The 27,208-nt window shown below is 42.1% G+C and overlaps 1 protein-coding gene across 5 annotated transcripts; it reads right to left on the bottom strand.

Moving 5' to 3' along the window:
• Positions 1–27,208, bottom strand: USPL1 (ubiquitin specific peptidase like 1). Of its 5 annotated transcripts, XM_074986111.1 has the most exons (10): positions 27,077–27,192; positions 26,786–26,881; positions 12,757–12,923; positions 12,099–12,227; positions 10,187–10,835; positions 7,676–7,762; positions 6,038–6,167; positions 5,068–5,193; positions 3,944–4,104; positions 1–2,093 (listed from the first exon to the last, which is right to left on the bottom strand). In XM_074986111.1, the coding sequence occupies exons 3-10, from the start codon at positions 12,850–12,852 to the stop codon at positions 145–147; spliced, it is 3,327 nt and encodes a 1,108-aa protein (XP_074842212.1). In that variant the 5' UTR covers positions 12,853–12,923; positions 26,786–26,881; positions 27,077–27,192; the 3' UTR covers positions 1–144. The 5 variants fall into 5 exon arrangements, with proteins under 5 accessions (XP_074842212.1, XP_074842197.1, XP_074842206.1 ...); XM_074986096.1 differs by lacking the exon at positions 12,757–12,923 and having other exon boundaries at positions 27,110–27,208; XM_074986105.1 differs by lacking the exon at positions 12,757–12,923 and having other exon boundaries at positions 10,199–10,835; positions 27,110–27,208.

Raw genomic sequence — 27,208 nt, 5'->3', positions numbered from 1 at the left:
AATGTAACAGGAAATACTTCAGATTTTAAATGTTCAAGTACAACCAGTGTGCAAATGAACAAGCTTGAAAATATAATTTAATAGTACTTTGTGCAAGTTGTTATATAAAATTCTCCATATGTTAAAAACAAATATTACCATAATTCAAGTTTCAAACAAAGTTTCATCAAAATGAGGTAAATCAATGTCGCCTGCCATTGAGTTCAACATTGAAGAGAACAAGTCTTCGAGGATATCTTCCTTTGTACAACTTTCCAAGGCAAGTCTTTTCAAGCAGGATTTGTTCATTAGTGAGTCTGTCTGACCTTCACCCTTGCTTTCTTTTACAGAACTGTAATAATTATGATCCTTGCTTGCCACAGGGACACAGGTGAGATTAGTTTTCTCACTATGCACTGGTGCTGCAATATTGCTATCCCCCATTTCCAAGTATCTACACTCATCTTCACACTGTGGAAGCTCAGAAGAAGCAACCATCTGAGTAGGAGACAATAAGTCTGCTAAAAATTCTGCATTACTCTGGCTATAGCTTAGTGACATATTGGAGTCTGTACTACATACAGATGCACTGTCTGCAATATCAATCTGATACTGCAGTTCTTTCAATAAATTCTGCATGGATTCACTTTCATGAGGAGCTCCAAACTGTAATAGATCTTTTACATCTCTGTTTGGAGAACTTCCATTACACATCTGAGCCCCTGCCAACTTATCAAGTGAAGCCAGCTTGTTTTTTTTAGCTTTCAGTTTTTTAAGCAGTTTTAAACGAAGCTTGTGAATTTTGCTGGCATCTGATTCTTTATCCTTCACATCAGATTTGTAATTTCTACTTTCACCAGGGTTGGGTTTGGAATTAAAGGCAGGTGTGTTGGTCTGAATTACATTACTCAAGGTACCCAATGAGCTTCCGGACTTACTCAAAGTTGGACCATCAACTATGGGGTTTAGTGCAGGTAGATGAGCATGCACAGAAGGACCAGCAATGTTTGTTAACACAGAAGGAGGATTTCTACCTTGACGAACAGCTGATTTAGGTGCCTTCTCAGTTGTTCTGCTTGTACCTTTGGCTTGAAAGCCGCCAAAATTAGCTGCCCCCTTAGTAGGGAAGCTCAAGTCAGCAAATCTGTGTAAAGGATTTTTGTAACTTTTCTCATTATGATGAGCTGAGGCACTTGAAGGCATGAAGGTGTTCGGCTTGCTTAATAACCCCTTTACCCAACTTCCTATAAACACTTTCTTTTGCTCTTTATGCAAAGCCTGAGAAGAATTATTTGTATCAGACAAAGTTGTACCCTGAGAGTCTGTTACAGTTTTGCTTGTGTTTCCAGTGTTAGAGGGTTTCTGCATAACATTCTCCATTAATGGGAATTTCTTGTTCTGTAAGGGTTCTGAATTTAACTGAATATTCTCAGTGTTGAATGGGCTAGCGTTGCCCCCTGCCTCTTGCGCTTTTGACATTGCTGATGAGTCACTGCAATGAGTTGTGGGCACAGGTGTTGTATTTGCTAGGTTCAGCTGTCCTGCATGTAATGAAATACTCGCCTTTTCAGGTGGAGTGCACATGTTATCGGAAGTAGTCTGACTACACACATCTTCTGTACACGGAGCTTCATCTGAACAAGCTGACTCCTGCTGTTCCACTATGCCTGTTTCAGCAATGACATTTCCCACCATTTGCCCACTGTCCAGTGGTTTACCTTCAGAATCAACTTGAATTTCTACAAGTGTCAGTGTTATAACATCATCATCTGCCAAATTTTCTAAGCCAGAAAGCAAGCTATTTTCATTATCTCTGGCCATTTTCTGTTGTTCATCAGCTGTAATGCTCACAACCTCCTTTTTGTTACACACTGTAGGTATTTTGTCTATAGCACTATCACTATCACAGCACAACGCTAGAGAAGAACTTGACTGTGCAACATTAGGCTGATGATGTTCAGATTTTACACTCTGGACCTGTGAGCTCATCTTATTTGGCACTTGTGATGCCTTCCTTTCCCAGATGACAATGTGAATCTCTGAAGGAGGAACTTCAAATCTCTCACATCTTTTGCTATATGGACCTTCTATGTCATCACATTCAAGCCAAGTTTCTGAAAAATAAAGAATTCACAGTTTAGACGCTGAAAAGTACATAACAGCCATTCTTTTTGGGTCACAAAAACCCCCCCCCACATTTTTAACTCTTTCTCTGTTATGTGACAATACTACGTACACATGGGTGAAAGAAGTTGACTTCTTTGTTCTATCGGTTGCCCCAGAGAGAAGCTGGAGCTCTTCCACACTGTAACTAAGCCACTTGCAGCAACAGAATTCACTCTTAAGATTCTTGTAACATGAACAAGAAGAAAATTAACTCCTCTTTCTTACGAACACTGATGCCCTTTCCCAAAACAGTGACACTGACAACCTACTTGAGACTACCTGGACAGATGTCACACAGACCTCTCTCAGTAAGAGTTGATCCCAACCGTTACAAAATGCATACAATGTTGTTTTTAGTAAGGATTCTAAATAGACGCCTATGTACTGTTATTTTGTGCACACAGCAAAAGCTCAGCACAGACCAGCTAGTTTGAATCCAGCTAGCAAAGAGAATAGTGGCACTACAGACAAGCACAGCATGAGCTTCAGAGCATGCCGGCAAGACAAGTTTATATCCAGGGTCTATGCCAAGCTTGTACTGAATAGCACATACTGTGCTGCCTTCATTATTGCTGTTACCTGCAACCTCTGAATGCAAGCTACCATCAGCAGGCTAGCCTGTGGACAGCTTCTGTTGTGTACACATATACTAAGTGCACTGCCAGTTAGTGGGCTGTTTCTCAAGCTCTTTTCTTCATGTAACTCTGGCAGCTCAATTTAAGACAACAAGTTTTCAGCCGACCAGGATTCTTCAATTACAATGCTGATCTCTTTTCTCTCTATGGAAGCAGATTTGCACAAGGACCAAAATCTCAACAATTATTTCTCTTTGAGCTTTAGAGTTTTCTTCTGGGTGGTACTCCACAGTTCAACCAATTAAACAGCAACTCACTAGTTAGTCAAGAGACTTGCAAAATTCAGGAGGAAGAAACTGAATACTGACTGTACTGTAAGTCCTAGTGGAATTTGCTCTTCTGATATCTGTAACAGGGTAGTTTGCCCCTTAGAGGCTGGAGGTCTGAGGTCAGCCAACCTTGTTTATTGAAGGAGCCAGACCTGACAGAGATAATGTGGCTGCCCTATAAAAACCACCAGGAAGCTGCAGAGAAGGGGAAGCTCAAGAAGATGTATCCGAGTCTAATGCAAGCGAAAGGAACTTTGGCACTGAAGACCCCAACACCAGAAAAATTGAAGCCAGAGTCAGGAAACTGAACTCCATCCAGGTAAAGCCCAGGAGTGACTGATGACTGAGAACTCACTTCTGGGAAGGAGAGCTGGGGATAGCCAACCCAAGAGGCACTCAAATGGGGTGGGTCTGGAGGAACACTGTGTATCCAGACGACTGAATAAACGTTACCCTAGAAAGGGAGTCTGTGTGTGTGTTGTGAGAAATCAGTGCCAGAAGTTAAGGCAGGGCACCTCCACTGCAAGTTCTCACCAGCAGGGGGCACCAAGAACAGCCAGATCCCTACTATAACACGTGCGTAATCAGACTGCCCAGAAGAACTAAGAGTACGTACACATTGTTTCTTGCAATTCATCAAAGTTTGATGAAAAAATTATCCTGTCCTATTGTAATTAACAGTATAGGTGGCAGTAAATTATAAAGCTAGTCAGAGTTTTTTTAAAAAAGACCAAATAATGTAAACATATTTGCAAATATTTAACGCCCAATTTAGATTAAACACAAAAGATAGCCTTTTATCATCTAGTAAGGCAACAGTGATTATTTTGAACACCCCCAAATTAGTAACATGGCATATCATCAATTGTGATATAATAAAGCTGTAATACTTACCATCAGGATTCAAAGCCCAGGTTTTGAAGTGTTTTGGATCTTGCTGATACTGAATAATAGCTGTTATTTGGTAGAGGTCTCCTTCAAACTGAAATGAATAATTCTTCAGGTTGTTATGTGGCAAACCTTCTACAAAATGCATCATTAATATTGATGGTACTCTATGATAAAGATATAAATCATTTATTAAAACAAAATATTGTTGCAAGTTATTAATTAAAAAAAACAAGGCATTTTAAGAATAGTACCTTAGTGCATTACTGTTCTATTGCTGTGGCCAGGTCTACACTAGCACATAAAATTGATTTTAGTTATGCAAATCCAGGTATGAGAATTGCATAGCTGGAGATGACTGATCTAAAAATCAATTTTTGTACTGACTGTCCACACAGTGGGCGGGTGATGGGAAAAACTCTCCCGTTGACTTTCCTTGTTCAAGAGGAGTCGGAGTGCCAATGTAGGCACCCTGTAATTTCAATTTAGCACATCCCTACTAGGTGTGTTAAATCAAACTCTGGGACACGGACTGAAGCAGGGTCAATGTTCCCTGTAGTGAAGATGTACCCCAAGACTCCTTTATGAATTATACACAAATGGCTAGGGGCTCACAGAAACAGGCCACACCAATTTTAAAACAAGGTTCCACTTTGAAATAAGCTTGAGTGAAACAGCAGTGTCATCTTATAGCTTAATTTGCTAATAAGGAAAAAAAAACCTATAAAGAAAATGCATTGGGGGGACAGAATAAGAAGATACTTCTGCTTAACCCAAACCTGGATGACTGGCAACAATTCAGACCAAAACACTGATTATATAAAGGTGGTAGCTTTATCATCCCTCAGTATCAGATGCTCTGGAGTGACTGATAGTCACTTTATAACGTAGCTCACAGGAAACATCTGCTTAGTGTATTATTCTGAATAAAAATATTCCCCGTATGTTAATGATTGAAAATGTTAAGAATGCTCAGTTACTCAGCTCTGAGAGCATTTAGTGGAAGCTTGCTCTTCAGTATCTCTCAACAAGTCATAAAGATGACAAAATATTGACATTAAATTTGTCATTATAGATTGAAACATCGAGGCTTTATTTTATATTCAAGATCTCAGGTGGTTCAAACTTACTTTTCCAAAATCATTTCTCTTCTTTGAGATGTATCTTTACAATTATTACACGGCGCAATATGAATAGCATTAAGTGGGTGCCAGTCAGGGATTATATTTGTAAATGTTGTTAGTGTTTTCCTGCACCTGGACAGGAAAAAAGACAAACAAATGAACATTTGATCAGTTGTCTCTACCCAAGATAGAAAAAAAAAAAAACCAAAAAACTCAGCAGTATCATTTATCAAAAAGTCACAAATTAACAGGCTACATGCAGAGTTGACTTACACCCAGTACCATCCCACTGAAACCCATAGTACTACCAGAGGCATAAATATTTGCCTCAATCAATCCTTTGCGTAGAATATAGTAAAATGAAACAACATATTTCTGCCACTCATCAATTCACCACTGTCAAATTTTATGCTCCAATGAAACATGGAGTAAAAGAAATTCTTGAACATGTTTTTACAACAGGCAGAACTATTCAAGACGCTTTGATCTGTTACAGTAAATATCATTGCCATTGAGATGAACCTCATCACACTTTTGTAACATTTAAAACAAATCAAAGAGTGAGGTAGACTCATTTTCCAATTATGTGAATACGGGTCAGATTTATATTTCTGACTTTACATAATTTAGATGATTTTATTGAACCATGAAAAACATACCTATTTAATGGACAGGTCTGACATGCTATTTTGTGCGATTTATAGTAGTCAGAGTTGAAAAGTCACCTACCAGTTATTTCTCTTCTTACACATAGAACATCATTATATCATTAGACCAGACACCACTGTATAGAAAAACAGTTTGCAAGTGCTGACTTTTCAGAGTGGTGACCAAATAACTTCACCAGCACAATCTGCCTTCTCCCACCAAATATGCACTTTGTGCACAACATTGGTATGAAGAAAAATAATTATTGAGTGAAGACTGAAAGTACATTAATACATGTGACTAAATGAGGCTTAGGTAAAAACCTGACCTTTCTTGGTGGCTGTAGCCACAACATAAACATTCGAACTTCCATGAAAAAGAATGCAAGAAAAGTGTTTCAGCTTGGGGATCCTTTTGTAAAAGCAGTGGGAATGCAAAGACTGGACTTTCTTCTTTACCTTAAAGAACAGAAAAAAAGTTTGTAACGGTGAAAAAAGGGAAACAAGGACTATATCCTAGAACCCTGTGAAATCTCCACAATGAATGAGATACAAATGGAGCTCCCGTGAATAAGTTCATTGACACAGCTATGGTTACCAAAAGAATACCACACCCCCTTATATTTATACTCTGAAGAAAATGGAGATCAGCTGAATGGAGAAAAGGGACCATCTGCACAAACCTGCTTCGCTGATCCTACACTACATCCTTTTTCCCATGTAACATTTGGCCTTAACTCTAAAGGGTATTTCCAGTATTATGAAAAACCAGTGAAAACCTTCAATTGTTGACAAACGGGTGATTTAGGACAAGCTGGTGTGAGCAGTTCGCAGAGGACAGGAGGATGCCAAGCCACACAAAGCCTACAGAAGGGGGAGAGGTTTGCTGCTCTCCCTGCTTTCTGTAAAACTGGGGAGTCAAGGGAGAGGCTTTATTTGCCTCTAAGCACATGCTGTTCTCTTGTAGCAATGGATCTCCTAAACCATAAGCTTTCATAAAACCACTGCAGCTTTTTTTTTTTTTGTAGAAAATCACTATTAATACATTTCCATATATTATGTAGAGTTCCGTGCTCCACCTCCTGATCTCCCAAGTACTCTACATTAGACTGTTGTCACATTTTAATCTGCTTGTTTAATGTGCCAATATTGTCTCGCATCACCTGTATTTGTTATCCTCCTTCACCGCACTTCTCCCCCTCCCCATTTCTTTCCAGCTACAGCTCTAAAACTACTGTTATGAAAAGATCAAAAGAGAAATTTCTCTGTTTTTCAGCATAGCTACCTGGTGCATTTGACAACACTATGCAGTCAGTTTCAGTGCTCTGATCTCTGCTGTGCTTTGTCTCAAGCACTAATGGAATTACTATTCCCAATTAGCAGCAGCTGTTGCCATTAAGTATAATTAACTCTATAGCAACTCACTGGAGGACACACAATGTATTTTAAGTTGTAATAGCCAGAATGACCAGCTTCCACTCTTCTTCCCCAGCAAAATGAAAAAGCCTTAAGATCTTGAAGTTATACTTTTTTACATATAGACAAGAATGTATGTTATAAACTATTCTCACTTTCCCCACTGCTAAAATTGACAACAGTAGGAACGTAAGTGTTCACACAAAGACCTCTCCCACCACCCAGGTTGCACAAGTGTTTCATTCATACAAGAAATAGGTTTTGCCTTTTGTAAATTGAATTTCTGTTGCCCTTTGCACAACACTCTCTGTATGCACTTAGCAGAAGATTCCTCTGGACCCATAGGTATAAGCACTTTAGAAGAGAAGGAAAAAGAAAAGATATCAAACAGCTGCTCACCGAATGATGAAGAGTGAGAGATACCAACCATTAACTACATCAGCATTTTTGTATTCACTTTCTTATGGCATGCGTTTTAAGTACTGACACAACAGCAATCTTTGCATTTACAGAATTGAAAAATATACTAAAATCTATTTGTAATTACTTACCCAAATCACACTTTAGCTGAGGTTGAAGTTGAGCAAATATCGCATCTCTGATTTCATTTAGATGTGATTCAGCTTTTGGAAGACCATCTTAAGAAAAAAAAAAAAGCTGAAAAAAATCTAGTTCATATTATATACTACTTACACAATCAATTCTCTGCAAACCAATGCATTTTCTATTAAAATCTGGTTACCCACAAGATTGGGATGTCACTGAAGAGTTAAAGTTCTTTAACTTAAACGATTCAAAAAGATTACATCAGAAGCTTAAAGGAACCAAATTTTTACTATGATTTACTCAATGGAATATTATAAATGAATTTGGTCTATAGCATGTGTGAATATGTTTAGACTACACATGAATTAAACAGCCAAGCAAAAACAACATTAAGATTAAAGCTATGTCTACACTAGCACTTTGGCTAATATAATTTACATCACTCGGGTGGAAGGTTGTGTGTGTGTTGGGGGGAAAACCCTCCACTCTAACAGACACACCAGTGTGGACAATGATTCATCAGTGGTAGCTGTTCTCCTGCCAAGATAATTAAGCCACGTCCAATGAATAGTGACAGCTATATTGCTGGGTGGACTCTCTTCTACTGGCACAGAGAGCAACTACATGAGTGAACTTACAGTGGCACAGCTGCATCAGTACAGCTTTACCACTGTAATTCTGCTAGTGCAGACATGTCCTAAGTGAAGGCTGTCTGTCTGTAAATAATTTAAGGGCAAAAATATACTCCAGGGATATAGTAAATATTCCCAAAGTAGGCATTATAATCCCAGGAAATTCAGAGGTGAGGCCATAATGAAAAATCCAAACGCTGAAGTGAGAAATGCACAATTAGAGCACCCAAACAAGTTTAGTTTGTGCTGTAGTGCTGCCATGCAATGACATAATACAAATAAGACATTTTAATACTTACAGCCGTGGACTAAAGGGTAGACTTCTTGAATACAGTTTTCCCATTTTTTTAAACTCAAACCAGATTTTCTTGTAGTTTCTCATAAAATTAATGTTACATTCAAAATGCTGTCAGTTTGAGGATGGCATACTGTATATCAAAGAAACAAATGTTGCTTTAAGAGCAACATTAACTTTGATCAATATCAGAGCCTCCAGACTTACAGGGAGGACTTCAAAACAGTCTTGGAAATTCCCTTTCTTTATTAAAATCTTTAAACAAGCATATAACTGAATTCAGATATAACCACAATCCTCCTTCGTGCTCCAGGACCTTCTGACAGATTTTTAAAAACACAATCAATAAAAAGTAAGAGATGTATCTTCCATCTCCACCAAAACCCAAGTAAATTGATGGGTTTTGTAGTACTCACTGGAACCCAACAGGTTCAAGTTATTGGACTTGGGATCAAGGGAGACAGTGCATTCAGAGTCCAGGACCATTCCTAGGGGAAGATATGTTGGCTGGACGTTCCTTCTCTTTAAACCAATATGTCTCTTACTTTAATATTTCCCTGCAATGTAGTATCATCACACATGGTGAAAGTATCTCAAGAAGGCAGGTACCACGTTACCAAAGCCTTTTTATGTCTACATCCACCAGGACTTAAGATGCCCACTGGTAATTTCACTGAAATCAGTTTATAATTATTAATCTCAGAAACATAAGATAAGCATTAATTTTCATTCTTTCAATTGATTTCTCTCAAAATTATCTTTTTGACAAAGACTATACGTCAATAACTCTTCAGATTAAATACAGGCTATTTTTTTTTCCAGGAAAGGATTGACAAGCTCTTTGCATTATTTCTGGCCTGACTACAGGGGGCTCTGGTCTTTACGAGCTCTTTCAGGATCACCTACTAAAAGCATTTTGGCTGCATTAGTTCCCTGCAGGAACATCTGTTTCTGTGGTGCAGACTACCTTTAATCATTTCTTGCTAGCTCATGACTTTTTCATTAGTTGCTCACCATGGGTAGGAAAGATCTCACCTGTTGATTACTCTCTTAACACTGTAAGTGCTATAGCGGCAGCTATGTCACTGTAGAAACCTACTACAGTGACCAAATTGTTTTTCTGTTGCTGTAGTAAATCCACTCTCTTGAGATGCAGCAGATAGGTTGAGGGAAGAATTATAATCAACCTAGTTGCATAGATAGTGTGGGGAGGGATGTTAGATTCACATAACTAGATCACACAGGGCATGAAATTTTTCCCAGCCCTGAGCAATGTAGATTACCTAACATTTAGGCACACACCAGGTCTCAAATATCTGCTTCCAGAGAGCATGTATACCCTCATGTGCAGAATGCGTATAAATGCCATCATATACTTTTATTAACTACTGAGAACTCACTGGAAAAACTGCATCTTTACCTTGAATTCCATAACAAACTGAAGCTCACCCTTGGCAATCTTGGAACAGACAGGAATAAAAACTTCCGCACACCCTAGTAAATTCCTCTACATACCCATATTAGTATCCATGTACCTTCAAACTATTTTTGAAACTAAAAAAAAAAAAAATATAGAGAAAGTCATTCACCTTTTGGCTTACTTGTTTGGCAGGCATTTAACAGTGCAGTTGCTTGACTATATTTTGTAAACAGCCTCTGGATTACAGATTCTTCAGCGCATGCTTCAGTCACAGCAATCCTTAAAGTTTGTAAGTGTACCAGTGCTGACAGAATACAATGTAACCAACACAGAGCATATACATTCCTCCACTGAAGACACACATGCCCAATGAACAATGAAGGCTTACTGTCTTCATCCAAGATTTCAGATTTTACTGAACAAAGTTCAGAATCCAGCAAAAGTTGTGTTTTTGAAGTTGAATGAGGACTTTCTTGTGTATCACCAACAGTAATAGCAGTGGCCGGGTTAACATTATGCTGCAAAGATTCAGCCGTCCTACTATGTTTTTGCTGATGATCCTCTAATGACTCAGGTAGGCCCGTCTGGGTCATACATGAATTATCTCCATTATATTTGAGAACATCTGTGCTTAAAGTGTGCCCAGCATCTATCAAATTGTTAGCCCTAGCTCGCTTTGAACATGAGTCAATGGGGGAAGCTGTGGGACTGATTTCAAAAATCTTCCTTTTTCTCTGAGTACACACAGTTTGAGGATTTCTTGAGTCAGCCGGAATTATTATGCTGTTTAATGGTTTGCAGCCCAGAGGGTAGATACACTGAAGGGAAAGAAGATGATTAACGTGATGTCTATAAAGTATATCTGGGTGAAAAAATTGGAAATTAACACGAACTATGCAGTTCGAATAGACTCCTGACATTTGTATATTCACGTTACTAAAATCACGCAGAAGTCCAACATATGTATAAGTATGGGAAGTGCCTTTTGTCCGATAGCTCTTTCATAAAGTGATTGTGAACTACTAGAAGGTACCTTGATTTATGTGTAATGCTGAGAGACCCAGGTTGCTAGCACCAGGGATTGAACCTGCGATCATAGGGGCTAAAGCCCTGTGCTCTACCGCACAAGCAAGCTAAAGCCTGGCTGCCTTTCAGACAAGGCTGCAGAGCAGAGACTTTACTCACCCTAGTATAAGGTCTCAGTGCCTCTGGGTACTACACAGGGAAATAGCCAGTATAATACTCTCTATAGCCCTAGTTCTCTTCATTTCATCCATTTCCCCATAGGGCTCACAAAAGTCCCAGAAAAGAATCCCATTTACATATCCCTGCTAATCTGTAAGGAGAACTCTACTCCTGCACATCTTCAATGACTCTCAAGCCCTTTGCCCTTCCAGTCCCATGTTATGACTATTTCAAAAAAAAAAAAAAAAAAAGAAAAAAAAAGGCAGAACTTAGAAATGTAATACAGAATTACATTTCGGGGAATATTCAATTAACTTATGGGCACCCATTCTCACAAGACTACTGTAGCTTGTAAAGAAACAAAAACTCCTCCTCACCCCACAAACAATTCCAAACACACCCAACCATTTTCAAAAAGGGTAATTCAGCTAAACTTAAACCACAAAAATACTCAGAATACAGACATTGTTTACAGTTAAGATTTACCAAATTATTTGCAATCAAACCCCTGTAGATATAAAAGTTCCACCGTCTCTTATTTGTGCTGGAATACTGGAAATGTGGAACACAAAATAGCAGCTTTGTAATTTGCTTCTTACATGATGTCTTTAATATTAAATTGTGATGTCTTGTCTCTCAAACTACCCTTTGCTCTTTTCGTATAACTCCTGTGGTTTCAAATACTGTGCAAATGTGCATAGGCAATTCACAGAGACATCCACATGTGATTAGACAGAGCACAACTGTCTAGCATATAAACTGATGGGGGGCTGATTCTGAGAGCCGTTGGGCTGGGCATCCCTTGTAAGATAGCAAGTGCTCAGAATTAGACAACAGGGTTGCTATAAGATAAAGTTCTATTTTCAGTCCAACAATATGCAAAAATGATGCAATACCTGTGGATTTTCACAAAGGTAAATAGATTCTTGAAAACTAATGCGGTAAGTCCGTAAAGACTGTATCAGGCCCTTCTCTTTGCAGGCTGGGCAGCACTCATCTGGTGTTAGTTCAGCAGAATTACAGTTCTAAAAGATAAAGTGCATGCAATGATATGTTCTTCCCAAAGAATAAGACATAAATGACAACACTGAAAACCAACTGTATTTTTTTTTTCATAATGCAGAAACTATATATTAAAAAGTTAAAACTTGACAGCTTAGGCTTTGATCATAGCAAATAAAATATACATAGGATAGGGACAGTTTTACATTAATTTGTCCCTGGCTACCAATTTAAAAAATTTTGTTTAAAAGGCTTACGTATTGATGTGTTCATTTTATTTGCACTGAACAAAAAGCTATTTGCTGCCAGTAAATATAAACTCAAAGTCTCACAGATAAATCACCAATTTCCAAAGATCTAATGCTTTTGAAAGACCAATAAGAAATTCAAAAGTAAATGTACTGAAACCAGAACAATCTTTCACCATTGCTAAGATTTCCGTGGAAAAATAATTTATAGAAGTTATTTTTGTAAATTTAAGACCAATTTCAAATCTCTCAAAATGAGAATAAAAGTGAACTTTGCACACATGAAAAACAAGTTTCAACTGACTTTTCCCAAATACCCCACCATGTGGAGTGCAGATATCCCTATATCAGTCCCTTGTCCAATCACTTGCAAACCATTTCCAGTCTTCTGGGAATCCATCACTCTGTGCCACTGGCTAATTTATGTCACTTGTAACATTGTCAAGACCACTAAGGATTTTTCAAAGAACTCTGAAAAATAAGAAGTGGACACAAACAGTTAAATGAAATTTGTATTAATCTTAATTTGAAAACTGAATTCAAACTAAAGCACATTTCATATTTTCTTAGAGAAATTATGGTGCTTTCTTGATTAAGATAAATAATTGTTGGTTTAGAATTGAAATGGAAAAAATAAAACAGCACCTAAATGTGATGTTCATATTCATTGCAAAATAGATGAATAATTTTAGGCCCTATTCCTGCAAGCTTTCCCACGTGGCACACCACAAGACTCATCCAGAGCCTTACATACTACGTAAGTGATGTGCTCTGCCCAAGCGTAAGGGTCTGCAGACGGTGAGCAGTTTGCAGGATTAGGTCCTAAGAGGGAAAGGAGGACTATCTTCTAAAGGTGCAAACTGACATCAGAATTAGCAGATGTAAAGAATTCACACTGTCCCTGCTCATAAAGTGAGGAGCATGAAGTATCTGACACAGGCTTCCCAAAAGCTAAATTTAATCTGGGTCCGCAATAAACTATAAGAAGCTGGGTCCTCCATATGGGCCTTGTTGCCTCCCAACTGCAGAAGCCTATTTTGTTTGTATGTTTCCAAGTATCTGAATTTTTTTTGACAATATGAAGTTACATTTTAATAATTCAACAGCACTGCTACAATAATACTATTGCACATCTTACAACAGGGAGTAACTGTTTACTACTAATACAGCATCTTTCACCCTAAATTTTACAGATTTAAGACCAAACTTTGCCTTTCATGCACGTAGATATCTCCTGCAGAAAAAACTGAAATACAGGTTTCTGTGGACAAAATTCACACACACATTTGAAAGCATAATCTAGCCCTTAAACTGATACTTATGCAGAAATCGCTTCATCCAATAGTGAAATGCAGCCATGCCGATGATGAAAGGTGCCTGAACACAAAGCAGACAGCCAGATCTCAGTATTGCACCCACAAAAACTGAAAAAACCTTGAGTTCAGCAGGTGCAGGACTGGACCAAATATAAACAGAATATCATCTCTCTTTAAACTTTCCCTGAAATTTCAGGTAGGTGAAACATTGCTACTTGAGTTGGATCTTGTCCAGGTCATTGAGGTTAACATCCTGTCTTGTTTCAAGGCTATTTTTCTTCCTTAATGTTACTTCTGAAACAAGACATTTCAGCAGCACAGGGGCGTCCTTTCCCTGCCCCACTACCGTGCTGGAGCACTCCTTTATTTCTGATGCAGACTAAAGTACGCAACCTACTAAATGAACTTCCTGCAGCAAATAAGGATTCTTTGGAGTTTCATCTAAACATCAGTCTGCTCAAAATCATTCAGCTTGCAAGGGGAGAGCAGCCTGGACCACCACTTAAAAAGGTACAGTGACATGCCATAAAAACATTTATTCTCTATTTCAGCCCCACAAGTGTCATTCCGAAGCCACAAGCACCAGTTATATGAAATTAAAACATAAGTATGTTGTGGAGAATGTTGGGCTCCAAAAATGCACCATAGTCAGAAAAGTACAAGTAGTAACATATTGCTGGAATCACTCAAGGTAACCTTACTGAATTAAGAAGAGAGCAGCTCTGCTGGATTATGAGCAAGACAAGATTTACAACTCTCCATCCAGTGACATAGCATTGTCAAGGTACAGGATTTCACTCATTGAATAATGAGACGTTGATTATTTTCAACTATTTATCTCCCAAGATAAATATCAAAGTCTGGCAAAATGTTAACCAGAGCATATACACCAATAAAAGCTTCCTGACTGGCTCAGGGATCTATAATTATTTAGTCATGGTCCCCAACCTCTAAGATTCTCTCTCTAGAATTTCAATCGTAAAATAACAATTACAGTAATTGGAAGGTTAAGAAAAAAAGTCGTAAAAATTTCTTCACTAGACTAGGAAATATCTAGCTATTTCTGATGAATATTCAAAAATATGTAGTATCCATTTTTGTTTTATTTTCATCAATATTTAACTTGGTAAATGTTGAATTCTACTTCAGTTGACGTCATTATCCAACAAGTGTTTCAATTTTCTCAAACAAAAATCCATATGCTTTTTTAGGATTGCTACGACAGTGATTCCTGTGTACCTCCTCATCCAATTCCCTGCCTCCCCTTTTTTATTTAAAAAAAAAAAAATCAAAACGTCTTGTAATGTACATCACCCAAAAAACCCACAACAACCTAACTATACCAATGACACACTAGACTCTGTGTGCCCATGGTTTTTACACATTTAGGACTGAACACAATATATTTTAACTTCAACCACCCTTTTAGGATGGGTCAGGCAGAATTAACAGAGCAAGATCTGAATTTGCTCTCTCATCAAAATGTGCTGCACTAAATAAAGCCTAATAACATTACGTGAGTTGCCTAAGCATTTAAACCTATTCAGTGATGTCTGAGTGGCCTTCTCATAAGACACGGGCAACTTCATGAGAGAGGCCGGCTTACTGCATAAAGACGGTCTGCTGATGACATGATACACAGTTGAAAAGACCAATTAGAAATTGTTGTACTGTGTGTTGTACACTGTGTTGTCCCAATCTGGCCACGACTTCAATGTCATAAACACAGAACTAAAGAACACCTACGTGATGCATTTTCAGACTCACAAGACCTCATTTTTAATTCCCTGTTCTCTTTTCTTTCCTGCTCAGCACAGGCATACACCACTTGCCAAACGCAGTACTAGAGCAGTACCTAGCTCTTTCTACACTGACATAAACTGACCCTGTATTTAAATAAAAACGAGGAGAGGAATGCACTTTAAAGACTGGTTTTGGGGAAAAAACGATAATTCATAAATCATAGGTTACATCTCAATATATGTCAAGCATCTAAAAATAGCAAGACAAACATTGTAAAGTGAAATACAGATCTAACAGAAATCTACTGCTTGCTTTTTAAAACTGTTCTCAAAGTTTTTGTTTTAAAAGCAAAATGAGTTTATTCTGCAAAGTAGGATACTGAAGCGTGGTCTGTACTACAGAGTTAAATTCATGTAAGGCAGCTTACGTTACCCCTAAGATGTCGGTGTACCTGCACTATGATGCTGTTTTCACTGAAGTGGTCCATTACTTGGAAATAAGTCCACCTCCATGAGAGGTGTAGCACTTAAGTCACAGAGTTGGTGTACTGCAATATCTCTGCAGAGAATGCAGTACTTACATTGGCTGTTGACGCTAAGGCCTGGGGGGTTGACAGATAGAACCCATCCCTCCACCCACCAGCAATCAGTGGGACACAGGCTCCCTGCTGGCTGCTGACTCTTGGTGAAGGACGTGGGGTGGGGAGGAGGGCAGCCTGAGCCATATAGCAGCCCAGCTCCCCTCCCCGGGAAGTGGACAGACTTGGGACCTCCTCCCACAACAGCAATCCCTTGATTGGAAGGTGGCAACAGGCCCCTCCATTGTCAGCTTCAATGGCAGGAGGTCTCTCCCTGGAACCACAGCCCTGACAGTTTGGAGCCCTGCTGCTGCCTCCTAGTGAAGGCAGGAATACTATAGCCTGGCTACCCTCTGGACTCTTCTCCAACCCTTGTACCCCCCAAAGACTAACTGGGAGGAAGCCAGGCTTAGCCTCTTACTCCCACTGTGAGGTGGCAACAGGGCTCCTGGCTGGAGCTCAATTTCTTAGCAGGAGTCTACAAGCTGTGAAAGAAACAGTCTTGTCAGTTTCACATTTTGGTTCTGGCTCCTGGAGGACTGGGGGGGTGGGGGGAGGGTCAAGGGAGGGACAAGCAGAGGGAGAGCTAGAGTGTGGCTACACTCCAGCTATCAGTCCACCATGGGTCTGACAGCTTGGGATGTCAGCTCTTGGGAAGACGGGAGCTCTTCCTGAGAGTCCAGGCACAAGCTGACAAATGGAGCCAAAATCCAAATGTGTAAACAGCAGCAGACAGGAAATTGACTAAAATGTCAATTTCGCTACTAGTCTGCTCTGCTGTTTGCCTGGGGGCAGTTCACAGCTGCAAGCCCCAGGCCTACAGCTGAGGCTGTCGTCCAATGGGCTGCCTGGCTCCAGCTGTCAGTGTCCCACAATGCCTCACTTCAGTAGAGGAAGTGCTCCTCCTAGGGACATGCACCAGTAACAGAAGAATAAGCATGGACCTGAACCACAGCTTTAATTACAGAGACCGTACATCGATTCAAAGTGATTTAATTTTGTAGTGTAAACAAGTTCTTAGTAGGAAGGCATCGGTCCCAGATCAACAAATTAAAGAGGCCCTTGCAAATAAGGTACAAGTCCTAGGCCAAGAATCCCCATCAAAGATTGCAATGACCAGTTCATCGAATATCTGTAACTTTATCCTTTCTAGTTTCTGAAGGTTAAAAGAACACCAAGAATAAAATTCCTGCAAATCATGTTGTAATTCTTTCATCTTCCACTCCCACTTTCTTTTTAGAGTATTATTAATCAGAAGATATTGGTAAAAGAATAATGTACAGAAAGGTGAAGCTACAATTAAAGTCCCAGTGGAAAAGCTGTGATGCTTAAACTGATCATATTATTAGTCATACATGATTTTTTATGCAAAAGAAAATTAGGCAATTTATTTTTTCCCTTTGCTTGAAACACACAAGAAACCATTCACCAACTAACATTGTTTATGCTTTGAATAACATATTTTAAAACATAGCAAAAGCCAGGCTAACAGAAATTAGCATAACCAGCAAGTTCCATTAATTGGCACCTGCTCCAGCAGAGTGGGACTGGTAGACATAGGACCTGGGCAGCCAGCTGCCCAACCATGCCATCCAGCTGTTGCTGGTGGCTGCAGGGCCAGCTCTCTGGCTTGTGGCTGAGGGGCTGGCTGGCTGATCTGCTAGCTCAGAAAGCAGTGGGACCACCTGGCAGCAGAAGGGCCTCTGCCACTTTTGATTATCCAACACCCCTAGTTCGCTGGAGGTGCCAGGTAATACAGCTTGTACTATACGTTAAGTAGAAAAGGAATGAGACTACCATTGATCTCACATGAGATATAACAGACCTATTCTACCCTCTCTCTGCAACAGTTCAAAATAGCCTGTCAGAATCAAAATTCCTTTTAGAAAAAGAGGGGTAGCCATGTTAGTCTGCACACTCATGCCTCACAATATGAGCACAATTGGTTCCCAACTTTCTGCTTGTAGGTGAAACTTGTAAGAGGGACACACTAAATTACCATTAAATACATGTTAAAGTCTCTGATTGGTTCCTAGTGCTTCTAACTCGGCGAAGGAGTGGCAGCATGCAGCACTGCTTTTGAAAGGTAAGTGAACCTGGGGTTAGGGGGTGGGGGTTGTGGAGGGTTAAAGGCTGGGGGCAGTCTGGGGCCATGAGCGGGAGGGAGGGTTAAAACCTGGTGGCGACTCCAGTGGAGGCTCATTCCTCCAGGCTGCACCAGCAGTACCTCTGGGGGTGGGCGTGTGTGAAGCAGGCCCAGGGGTTCAGGGACTGGGCCGTGGTGGTTGTTGGGAGCAAGGCGGGCCGGGAGGTACACGGGGAGCTGTAGGCTGGGAGAGGGGAAGTGTTGGAAGCAGGCTGGGCTAGACCAGGTGGGCTGGGCCGGGGGAGCTGCAAGCTGGGGGGAAGGTGTTGGGAGCAGGCTGGGTTGGAGAGTGCAGGGAGAGCTGCAGAGCGTGGCTGGAGACGCCTGACCACATGGCTGTGGGCATGCAGCAACCCCACCACATGGTGGGAGCCACTCTGATGTGCGCAGCTGGAGGTACAGGCAGCTCCTCTGGGTGCACCAGCGGTAAGTCAGTCCTTAACTTACCCAGGGGAGTGGGTTAGGGGACGGGGCTGTGGGTGATTCTGGCTGCGTCTGGTTGTGACTACGGAGCCAAATGGGGCATGGGTCAGGCTGCGGCGGGTTGGAGCCATGGGAAGGGGGTGAGGCTTGCATTAGCAGGGGGAGTTCACTCATCTAATGAACAAAGGTAAGTATACATGTCCTGCCTTCAAGTGAGTACTCGTAAGTGAAGCACTCATTTAACGAGGGATGAGTGTACCTGCAAAAACCATGAGAAATCCTGTGGCACACCTTATATACTAACAGATTTTTTTGGATGCATTGTGACTTGCATCTAACAAAGTGGGCCTTTGCCCATGAAATCTTATGCTCCAAAAATCTGTTAGTCTATAAAGGTACCTGTAATATCACAGGGTTTCTGGGCACAGCTAAGGAAATCAATCCAGGGTATTTTTTCTTAAAACTGGGCCACTTACACCCCAGGCTGGGATGTCCTTCTCACTAAGGCAAATCAAACCAGCCTAAAAAGTCCTCTGCCAGCCCTGCTGGCCAGCCACAAGCTACATGAGCAAACCCACAGATTTCCCAGTTGCTATACCAGCCCAGACCAACAGCCCCCTAACTCACACGAGAGGTTCTTAAAACCTGTTTCACCAACACCGCACAGGTTCTTCTGGGCCCCAAAGGGTCCAGCCACAGTCCCAGGACAACATATACTTGGCTCTTACCTAAATCACCATGTGAGCCAATCCTTTAGAATCTTAAAAGCTAAAGGTTTACTACGAAAGGGAAAAGGAAAGGGAAGGAAAGAAAAGAAAAGCCGTCCCATGCTTGGCTCTGGGCCACTACCAACTTTAATCCAATACTAGAAATACCAATGTTTGGATTAGCACAGCTTACAAAAACTTCGTTTTTTCTAACACAAGCTTCGTCAACGCAGACAGTATGGGTGTGTCGACACTTGCATTCCTCTTTCAAAAGAGGTGTGCAAATAAGGTATAAATTTGCATATTCTAATTTCAAAAGAGCTTCTTTCAAAAGAAGAAAGCCAGTGTAGATGCTGCTCTTTCGAAAGTAAACCCATCTTCGAAAAAAATCCTTCTTCCTTTTATTTAATGGGAAGAAGGATTCTTTTGAAAATGGGGTTTACTTTCAAAAGAGCAGCATCTACACTGGCTTTCTTCTTTCGAAAGAAGCTCTTCTGAAATTACAATATGCAAATGATGTGTGGAATATGCAAATGTATGCCTCATTTGAATACCTTTCAAAAGAGGAATGCCAGTGTAGACACACCCTATTAGTGTATCCTGTCACCAACCCAAACCACTGCTTAACCAGAATAATAGTGGAGTGGATTTGCTTTTTCAGCATGGCTTCCACCTACCTTAGGGGCTCATGCCCAGAGCCACACAAAAAAGTGAATTTAGCCATGCAGGCTCTGGCAAATGTTTGGAACTCATCAAGTATGCAGTGCATGTATGTGTAAAGGTCTCTCATACTGCAGGATCCACGCTCTTTAACCATACAAACAAAAATAGTGGTGTGCCTCAGTTTCTCCTGCCATATCACACCATAGGTGGACTGCTCCTCATGTAAGGGTACAGCCTGCTTAGGAAGGACAGACAGGGAAAGAAGGGAGGAGGTGTTGCCTTGTATATTAAAAATGTACACACTTGGACAGAGGTGGAGATGGACGTAGGAGATGGACGGGTTGAGAGTCTCTGGGTTAGACTCAGAGGAGTAAAAAACAAGGATGAGGTCCTACTAGGAGTCTACTACAGGCCCCCTAGCCAGGTGGAAGAGGCTTCCTTTAAACAGCTAACAAAATCATCCAGAGCCCAGAATTTGGTGGTGATGGGGGACTTCAACTATCCAGGTATATGTTGGGAAACTAATACAGCAGAGGGCAGACTGTCCAATAAATTCTTGGATTGCATTGTAGACAACTTTTTATTCCAAAAGGTAGAAAAAGCTACCGCGGGGAAGCTGTTCTAGATTTAATTTTAACAAATAGGGAGGAAATTATTGAGAATTTGAAAGTGGAAGGATGCTTGGGTGAAAGTGATCATGAAATCATAGAATTCACAATTCTAAGGAAGGGTAGAAGGGAAAACAGTACAATAGAGATAATGGATTTCAGGAAGGCAGATTTTGGTAAACTCAGACAGCTGGTAGGTAAGGTCCCATGAGAAGCTAAGCTGAGGGGAAAAACGGCTGAGGAGAGTTGGCAGTTTTTCAAAGGGACATTGTTAAGGGCCCAAAAGCAAGCTATCCCGCTGCATAGGAAAGATAGAAAACATGGCAAAAGTCTGCCTTGACTTAACCAAGAGATCTTGCATGATCTCAAAATAAAAAAGGAATCGTATAAGAAATGGAAACTAGGACAAATTACAAAGGATGAATATAGGCAAACAACATGAGCATGCAGGAGCAAGATTAGAAAGGCTAAGGCACAAAATGAGCTCAAACTAGCTACAAGCATAAAGGGAAACAAGAAGGCTTTTTACAAATACATTGGTAACAAGAGGAAGACCAAGGAGAGGGTAGGGCCATTGGTCAGTGAGGAGGGAGAAACAGTAACAGGGAACTTGGAAATGGCAGAGATGCTTAATGATTTCTTTGTTTCGGTCTTCACTGAGAAATCTGAAGGAATGCCTGACATAGAGAATGCTAGTGAAAAAGGGGTAGCTTTAGAGGTTGAAATAAGGAAAGAACAAATTAAAATTTACTTAGAAAAATTAGATGTCTGCAAATCACCAGGGCCTGATGAAATGCATCCTAGAATCCTCAAGGAGCTGATAGAAGAGGTATCTGAGCCTTTAGCAATCATTTCTGGAAAATCGTGGGAGATGGGAGAGATTCCAGAAGACCGGAAAAGGGCAAATATAGTACCCATTTATAAAAAGGGGAACAAGAATAACCTGGGAAACTACAGGCCAGTCAGCTTAACTTCTGTGCCAGGAAAGATAATGGAGCAGGTAATTAAAGAAATCATCTGCAAGCATTTGGAAGGTGGTAAGGTGATAGGGAACAGTCAGCATGGTTTTGTTAAAAACAGATCATGTCAAACCAATCTAATAGCTTTGTTTGATAGAATAACGAGCCTTGTGGATAAGGGAGAAGCGGTGGATGTGGCATACCTAGACTTCAGTAAAGCATTTGACATGGTCTCACATAATATACTTATCAATAAACTACGCAAATACAACTTAGATGGGGCTACTATAAGGCGGGTGAACAACTGGCTGGATAATCGTACCCAGAGAGTAATTATTAATGGTTTTCAATCCTGCTGGAAAAGTATAACTAGTGGGGTTCTGCAGGGGTCTGTTTTAGGACTGGTTCTGTTCAATATCTTTTGCCCAGAACCCTGGCCCTTCCACAACCTCTCCACTCCTCACAGAGTCAAGCCCAGCTCCCATTCCAGGTTACTGTCCCCAGCCCCTGACCACCCCCAGATTCCTTAGTGTGCCCCATCCCACTGGATGGCATGGCCTCACCCCTGCAGGCTGTCCAGTGTCTTGGACAGATTCAAGCCATGGAGGGACAGGGTTCCTGCTGCTGTTGATTGCTAGTCAGGGCTCTATGTCCCACCTGGCTTCCAGACCCTGGCTCCTCACAGCTAATGCTCCTCCCTCCCTGCCCTGAAACAAGCTGCCCACACAGCTCAGAGCAGCCCATTGGCTCCTGAGGGGAGAAGGAGCAGCACCACCTGCAGCCCATCTCTGGGCACCAGGCAGGGAGTGTGCGGCAGCTCTTCACAAGCAAGTTCTATCAGGAAGGGGAGGAGCTCTCTGCCTGCCCTGCTCTGTATCCCCTCAGCTGTGTCTCCCAGGCAAGTCAGTTGCCTCACCCTTGTTAGGGCCCTGCCATTAGCACACTCACCTCCTGCCCTCCCCTGCTTCCCACATGTCCCCACCACAGACCCCTTCTGCCAGTGAGCCGGGGAGAACCAGACACAGTCCCGCTCCACCCGCCAGCCAATGCAAGCAGTGTGTTGTTGATGTATTGTCTCTTTTTCTATGGAATAACTACCAAGAAAACATATATGAGGGGGTGCAATTTTATATTTTTGCCTCAGGTGCAAAATCTGCTAGTTACAGTACAGGCTATCTTCCCCCTCCCCCAGTTTTTGAATTGCCTTGGGTCCCCAAGTCTTCCTATATTGTCAAAATACGTCCCCATGAGGAAAAGGTTGGGAACCGCTGACCTAGAGAAACTTTTCACAGGTCTGTCCTTGCCCTTAGCAGACAAACTGCTTGTCTCCATAGACAATTGGCTATTTTAAAACACATCACTCTTTTCTGGCCTCTGCCTGGAGAAATTCTTCACAGGCATGTTCTTGCCCCTAGCAGACAATGGGTCAGATTGATTCTTTCCCTCTGCTGGGCCCCCATTAGCCTGAAACTTCTCCCTAACAAAAACTTGACCCCTTTTCATTGCTAGGACTTTAGTTTGATCCTTAACTTCAACCTGTTTCAAAGAAATTTCTTCCTGGTTACTGAAACATTCCAGTCTGGTTTAATTCCACACTCCCTTTTGACACTTTGATTCACATGCAAGAATTTCACTCACAGACACCAAGCTTTTCTGCATGGACAAGCAGCTAACTTTTTCAGGCACACATTCAGAGAAACTTTTCCCTTGGCCACAGCAACACTGGTTAGTTACAGAGAACTGCTTAGAGCCAATATGCTCCCTTTACAAATCTCCCTGTTACTTATAGGCAATACAGACATAGAAGAGTTAGTTATATTAAACCCCAGAGATACGCACAACTTGGGTTAATGCAACAGCCTGACTCTTGCCACCCCTGATAGGAGCAGTCTCCTGCTGGTGTCAGGGGTGGCAGTGAAACTCAGGCTGCTGTCCCTGACAGGAGCAGGGAAACTGCTCCTCTCAATGGCAGCAGCCTGACTCTTAGCTGCCACCCCTGAAATGAGAGGTTTTACGATCCCAGGAATGGTGATGAGCTGGGAACCAGGAGGCAGCTTAGCTCCTGGTTCTCCTCTGCTTGCAGAGCTGGAAAACTGACCAGGGCAGCAGCCCTGATCAGTTTCCTGACTCCAAGGCCTGGAGGGGAGCAGGGAGCCAGGCTGCAGGTGGTTCCAAGCTCCCCTACACTGGCTGGAGCTAGGAAACTGACCAAGCCTGCTGCCCTGGTCAATTTCAGAGACCTGCAAGGGGAGGGGATCTGGGAGCAAGGCTGCTGCCTGGTTCCCAGCTAAGGATGGGGAGCTAGGAACCTGGTCTGGCAAGAACTGGGAAACTGACCGGCCTCAAGCTGCCACTTGGTTCCCATGTCCCAGCACATGACTGGTCAGCTTCCTGGATTGCACATGTGGCAGAAACAGAGGGAAACCAGGCTGCCCCCCCAGGTCCCACTCCCTGCCACTCTGAGAGCCAAGTAACTGACCAGACCCTCTGGCTCCTGCAAGCCCAGGGAAGCTGGGAACTAGGCTGCAGCCTGGCTCCCCTCTGCCCCCCACCTTGCACAAAAATTTGAGTTATGCAAGGGTTGCAGGAATGCAACCCCTGTGTAACTCAAGAGTTTACTTACTTATTCTAGACATACCCAACATCTTATGCTGAGAACCCATACCAGAATAGTTACACACTGGCTTTCCAGGGAACTGCAGCCTTCGCTTCTCTTCCAATAGTTTTATCTGCAATCACATGGATTGAAGTTCAACTTCCAATGCATCCCTCTCTTCCCTTTCCATTCAGCCCTGGTTTCCTAGTTTTTGTCAACAATCCGACTCCAATCTTATTTCTTCCAACCTGATCATACTTCACTGGCCTTTACCTTCGCTGCTTCTGCATGCCACCATGTTGCTGAAGGAGATTTTTCTGTTATTTTTTCTTTCTTTTTCCAGGACTTGTCTTTTAAGACTCCCAAAAAGTTGCAAACTCATCATAGCTGCACTTTAATTAAAAAAAAAACCTCTCAAAACCCAAAACTCAAATTTAGAATAACGTGGGATCCTGATCCCAAGTTCAATTGACCAGGTTCTGTGGATCCAAGCATGATTATGCCACTGTAATATAACAGGGCTTCTGGGCACAGCTAAGGAAATCAATCCAGGGTATCTTTGTTTAAAATCGGGCCACTTACAGCCCTGGGCCGGGACTTCCTTCTCAGTGAGGCAAATCCAACCAGCCTAAAAAGTACCTACTCCTACTGTTAAATCCTGGTTCTGAATGTTTTTAACACAGGTACAGAATCAATATCTATATCTTCATATACAAACATTGCAAAAACATGCAAGTAACAGATTCAGGGCATCACCAGCTTTCAGTAGACACCTCACTTGGGTCACCTGGCACAAGATTCGGTGCCACTATGTACAATAGTGACAAAAATGGCTTCCATATCCAATTTAAAAATCCAGTCACATGACAGTACCACAGGACTTCTCATTTTTACAAATTACTTTGTAAATTCACAGATACCTGGCATGGCCGTGTGTGTGTGAAATGCCGTATAAACTGGTTCACAACACCATGCAATGGTCCAAGGGCTACAATAGACATGGATACATGAAACAATCACTTCACTGGCAGCTGATTTATTGTGTCTGCTTAGACATGATAAACTGATATCCATATACCCTCCTGTTGATTTCAGTACTCCACCAGGATAAAAAGAGTAGCCAGAATGAATGAAAAAGCAGCTCCCGGCAGACTTTACCGCCTGGAAGACACTTCAGCTATGCAAATAGCACAGCTGATGTCAATGTACAAACTGAAGGTACACAGGTTAAATCAACTGGTGTGTGTGTGTAATTTAGTGTAGACCTAGCATAAGTGTGCACAGAAGTTCCATCTACACTGCTAAAATTACTTGCAATGATGGAAAACAATAGGATTCTAGGACAGAGAGAGATTAAGCATCTTATAAAAACCTGATTGAAGCAGGCGTAGTTCACAGTGGTAAAATTACTCCAGTCTATACCAGTGTAGTCAACTGCAGCTGGAAAGAATGAAGGTGAGGGGTTTTGGAAAAAGGCTTAGTGCCAGCATACCCACAGTTTATGACCCCAATCTACAAGGTTAAAGAAGATGGTAAGGACATAATCCTAGCTAGTAGGGTACCTAATATGCTTTACAGCACAACTGTCACAGTAAAGGTACTTTAGACTCTATCCCATCTGCAACAGCCAGTGAGAAAGTTAATTTGTGTCTACACTGCAACCTTTACAGCAGCATCACTGTGGCACATACACATGCTACAGCAACAGAAAGGGCTGTTTTGCTGCTGTCACAAATCTTGAGAGATAATGGGTTGACAAAATAATTCTTCTGTCAATATGGTGGTGTCTATACTGTGGCTTAGGTCAGCTTAAATGTGCCTCTCAGAAGATGCGACTTTTTCATACCCTGAAGCAACACAGATAGGTTGGCATAGATTTAAATGCGGATCAGTTCTTCAAAATTGATTTACTTGTGATTATGCTGGAAAAAGTTCCGAAATTCAGTTTCTAGCCCAGTGTAAACTCGTTCAGAGACAAGAGAATGATTCGAGGGAACAAGCATAAAGGCTGCAGTCAAATGAGACTAAAACTGAGTTTTTACATATTAATGATGGAAACTGCACTAACACCAAGATGCTTCAGCTGACATTTACCCTGTTCAAATTGTAAGACCTTGAATGTGACATGGCTACAGACAAGAAATATGCAGTCGGCATTTGAAAACACACAGAAATCAATAGCCATATTTCAACACTCCCCTATGTAGCACAAGTCTGTCGAAAGCAGGCCTGGTAGCAGCTCTGATAATGAGCCAAAACGAGCTGACTCTTTTCCCAGGACAAAGTAAGCAGTCCCGTAGCACCTTAAAGACTAGATGAGCTGATTACCTAATGAACTGCTAGCCTTGCAGGTACTACAGGACTCCTTGTTATTTGTGAAGCTACAGACTAACACAGCTACCAGGATGCACACTGGAGCCCAAGGCACAGTTCCCACGGCTTCAGCAAGACCCACCCTAGCCGGGGGAAGTTTGACAGCTGAGCTGCACTGGACGCCAGGGGCGTGTGGTGCCGGCACCAGCCTCGCAACTGATCCTCCCCCCAACCACAGGGGAACGTGGAACACAGGGAGGCCCGGAAGCGCCTCCTGCTCACCTGCTCTCGGCAGCCCGGCGGGTCCCGCCATTTCCAATTCAGCGGGCGCGGCGCGGCCCGCCCCGCACTCCGAGTAGCCGTAGGCGCCCCTGGTGTCTGCAAGCAAAGACAACCCTCCCTGAGCCGGGGCCGCTGCTGACGGGCGCGGGGCACGAGCACGAGTACGCGGCAGCACAGAGACAGCGCGCCGATGCCGGCTCACCCCAGGCCACGCCCCCCTCCCCCGCACAGCGGACCCAGGCGCAAGGTGGGCCGGCACAGCAGGCTCGCGGGGCCCAAACGGCTCCTCACCTGAGGGGGGGACCGCTCGCCCCCGTCACTCACCGGTCGCCGCTGCAGAGCTAGGCCTGGGGACCCGCCCCCACCCTCAACGTTCAGTCGCGTCTCTAGGCTAGGCCGGCCCATGCGCGGTGTCCGACGCGT

Source organism: Carettochelys insculpta, chromosome 1, assembly GCF_033958435.1.
Source record: "Carettochelys insculpta isolate YL-2023 chromosome 1, ASM3395843v1, whole genome shotgun sequence".
NCBI classification, from domain to species: Eukaryota; Metazoa; Chordata; order Testudines; family Carettochelyidae; genus Carettochelys; species Carettochelys insculpta.
The sequence above is the reverse complement of the archived record's forward strand: the minus strand, read 5'-3'. Positions and strand labels throughout refer to the sequence as shown.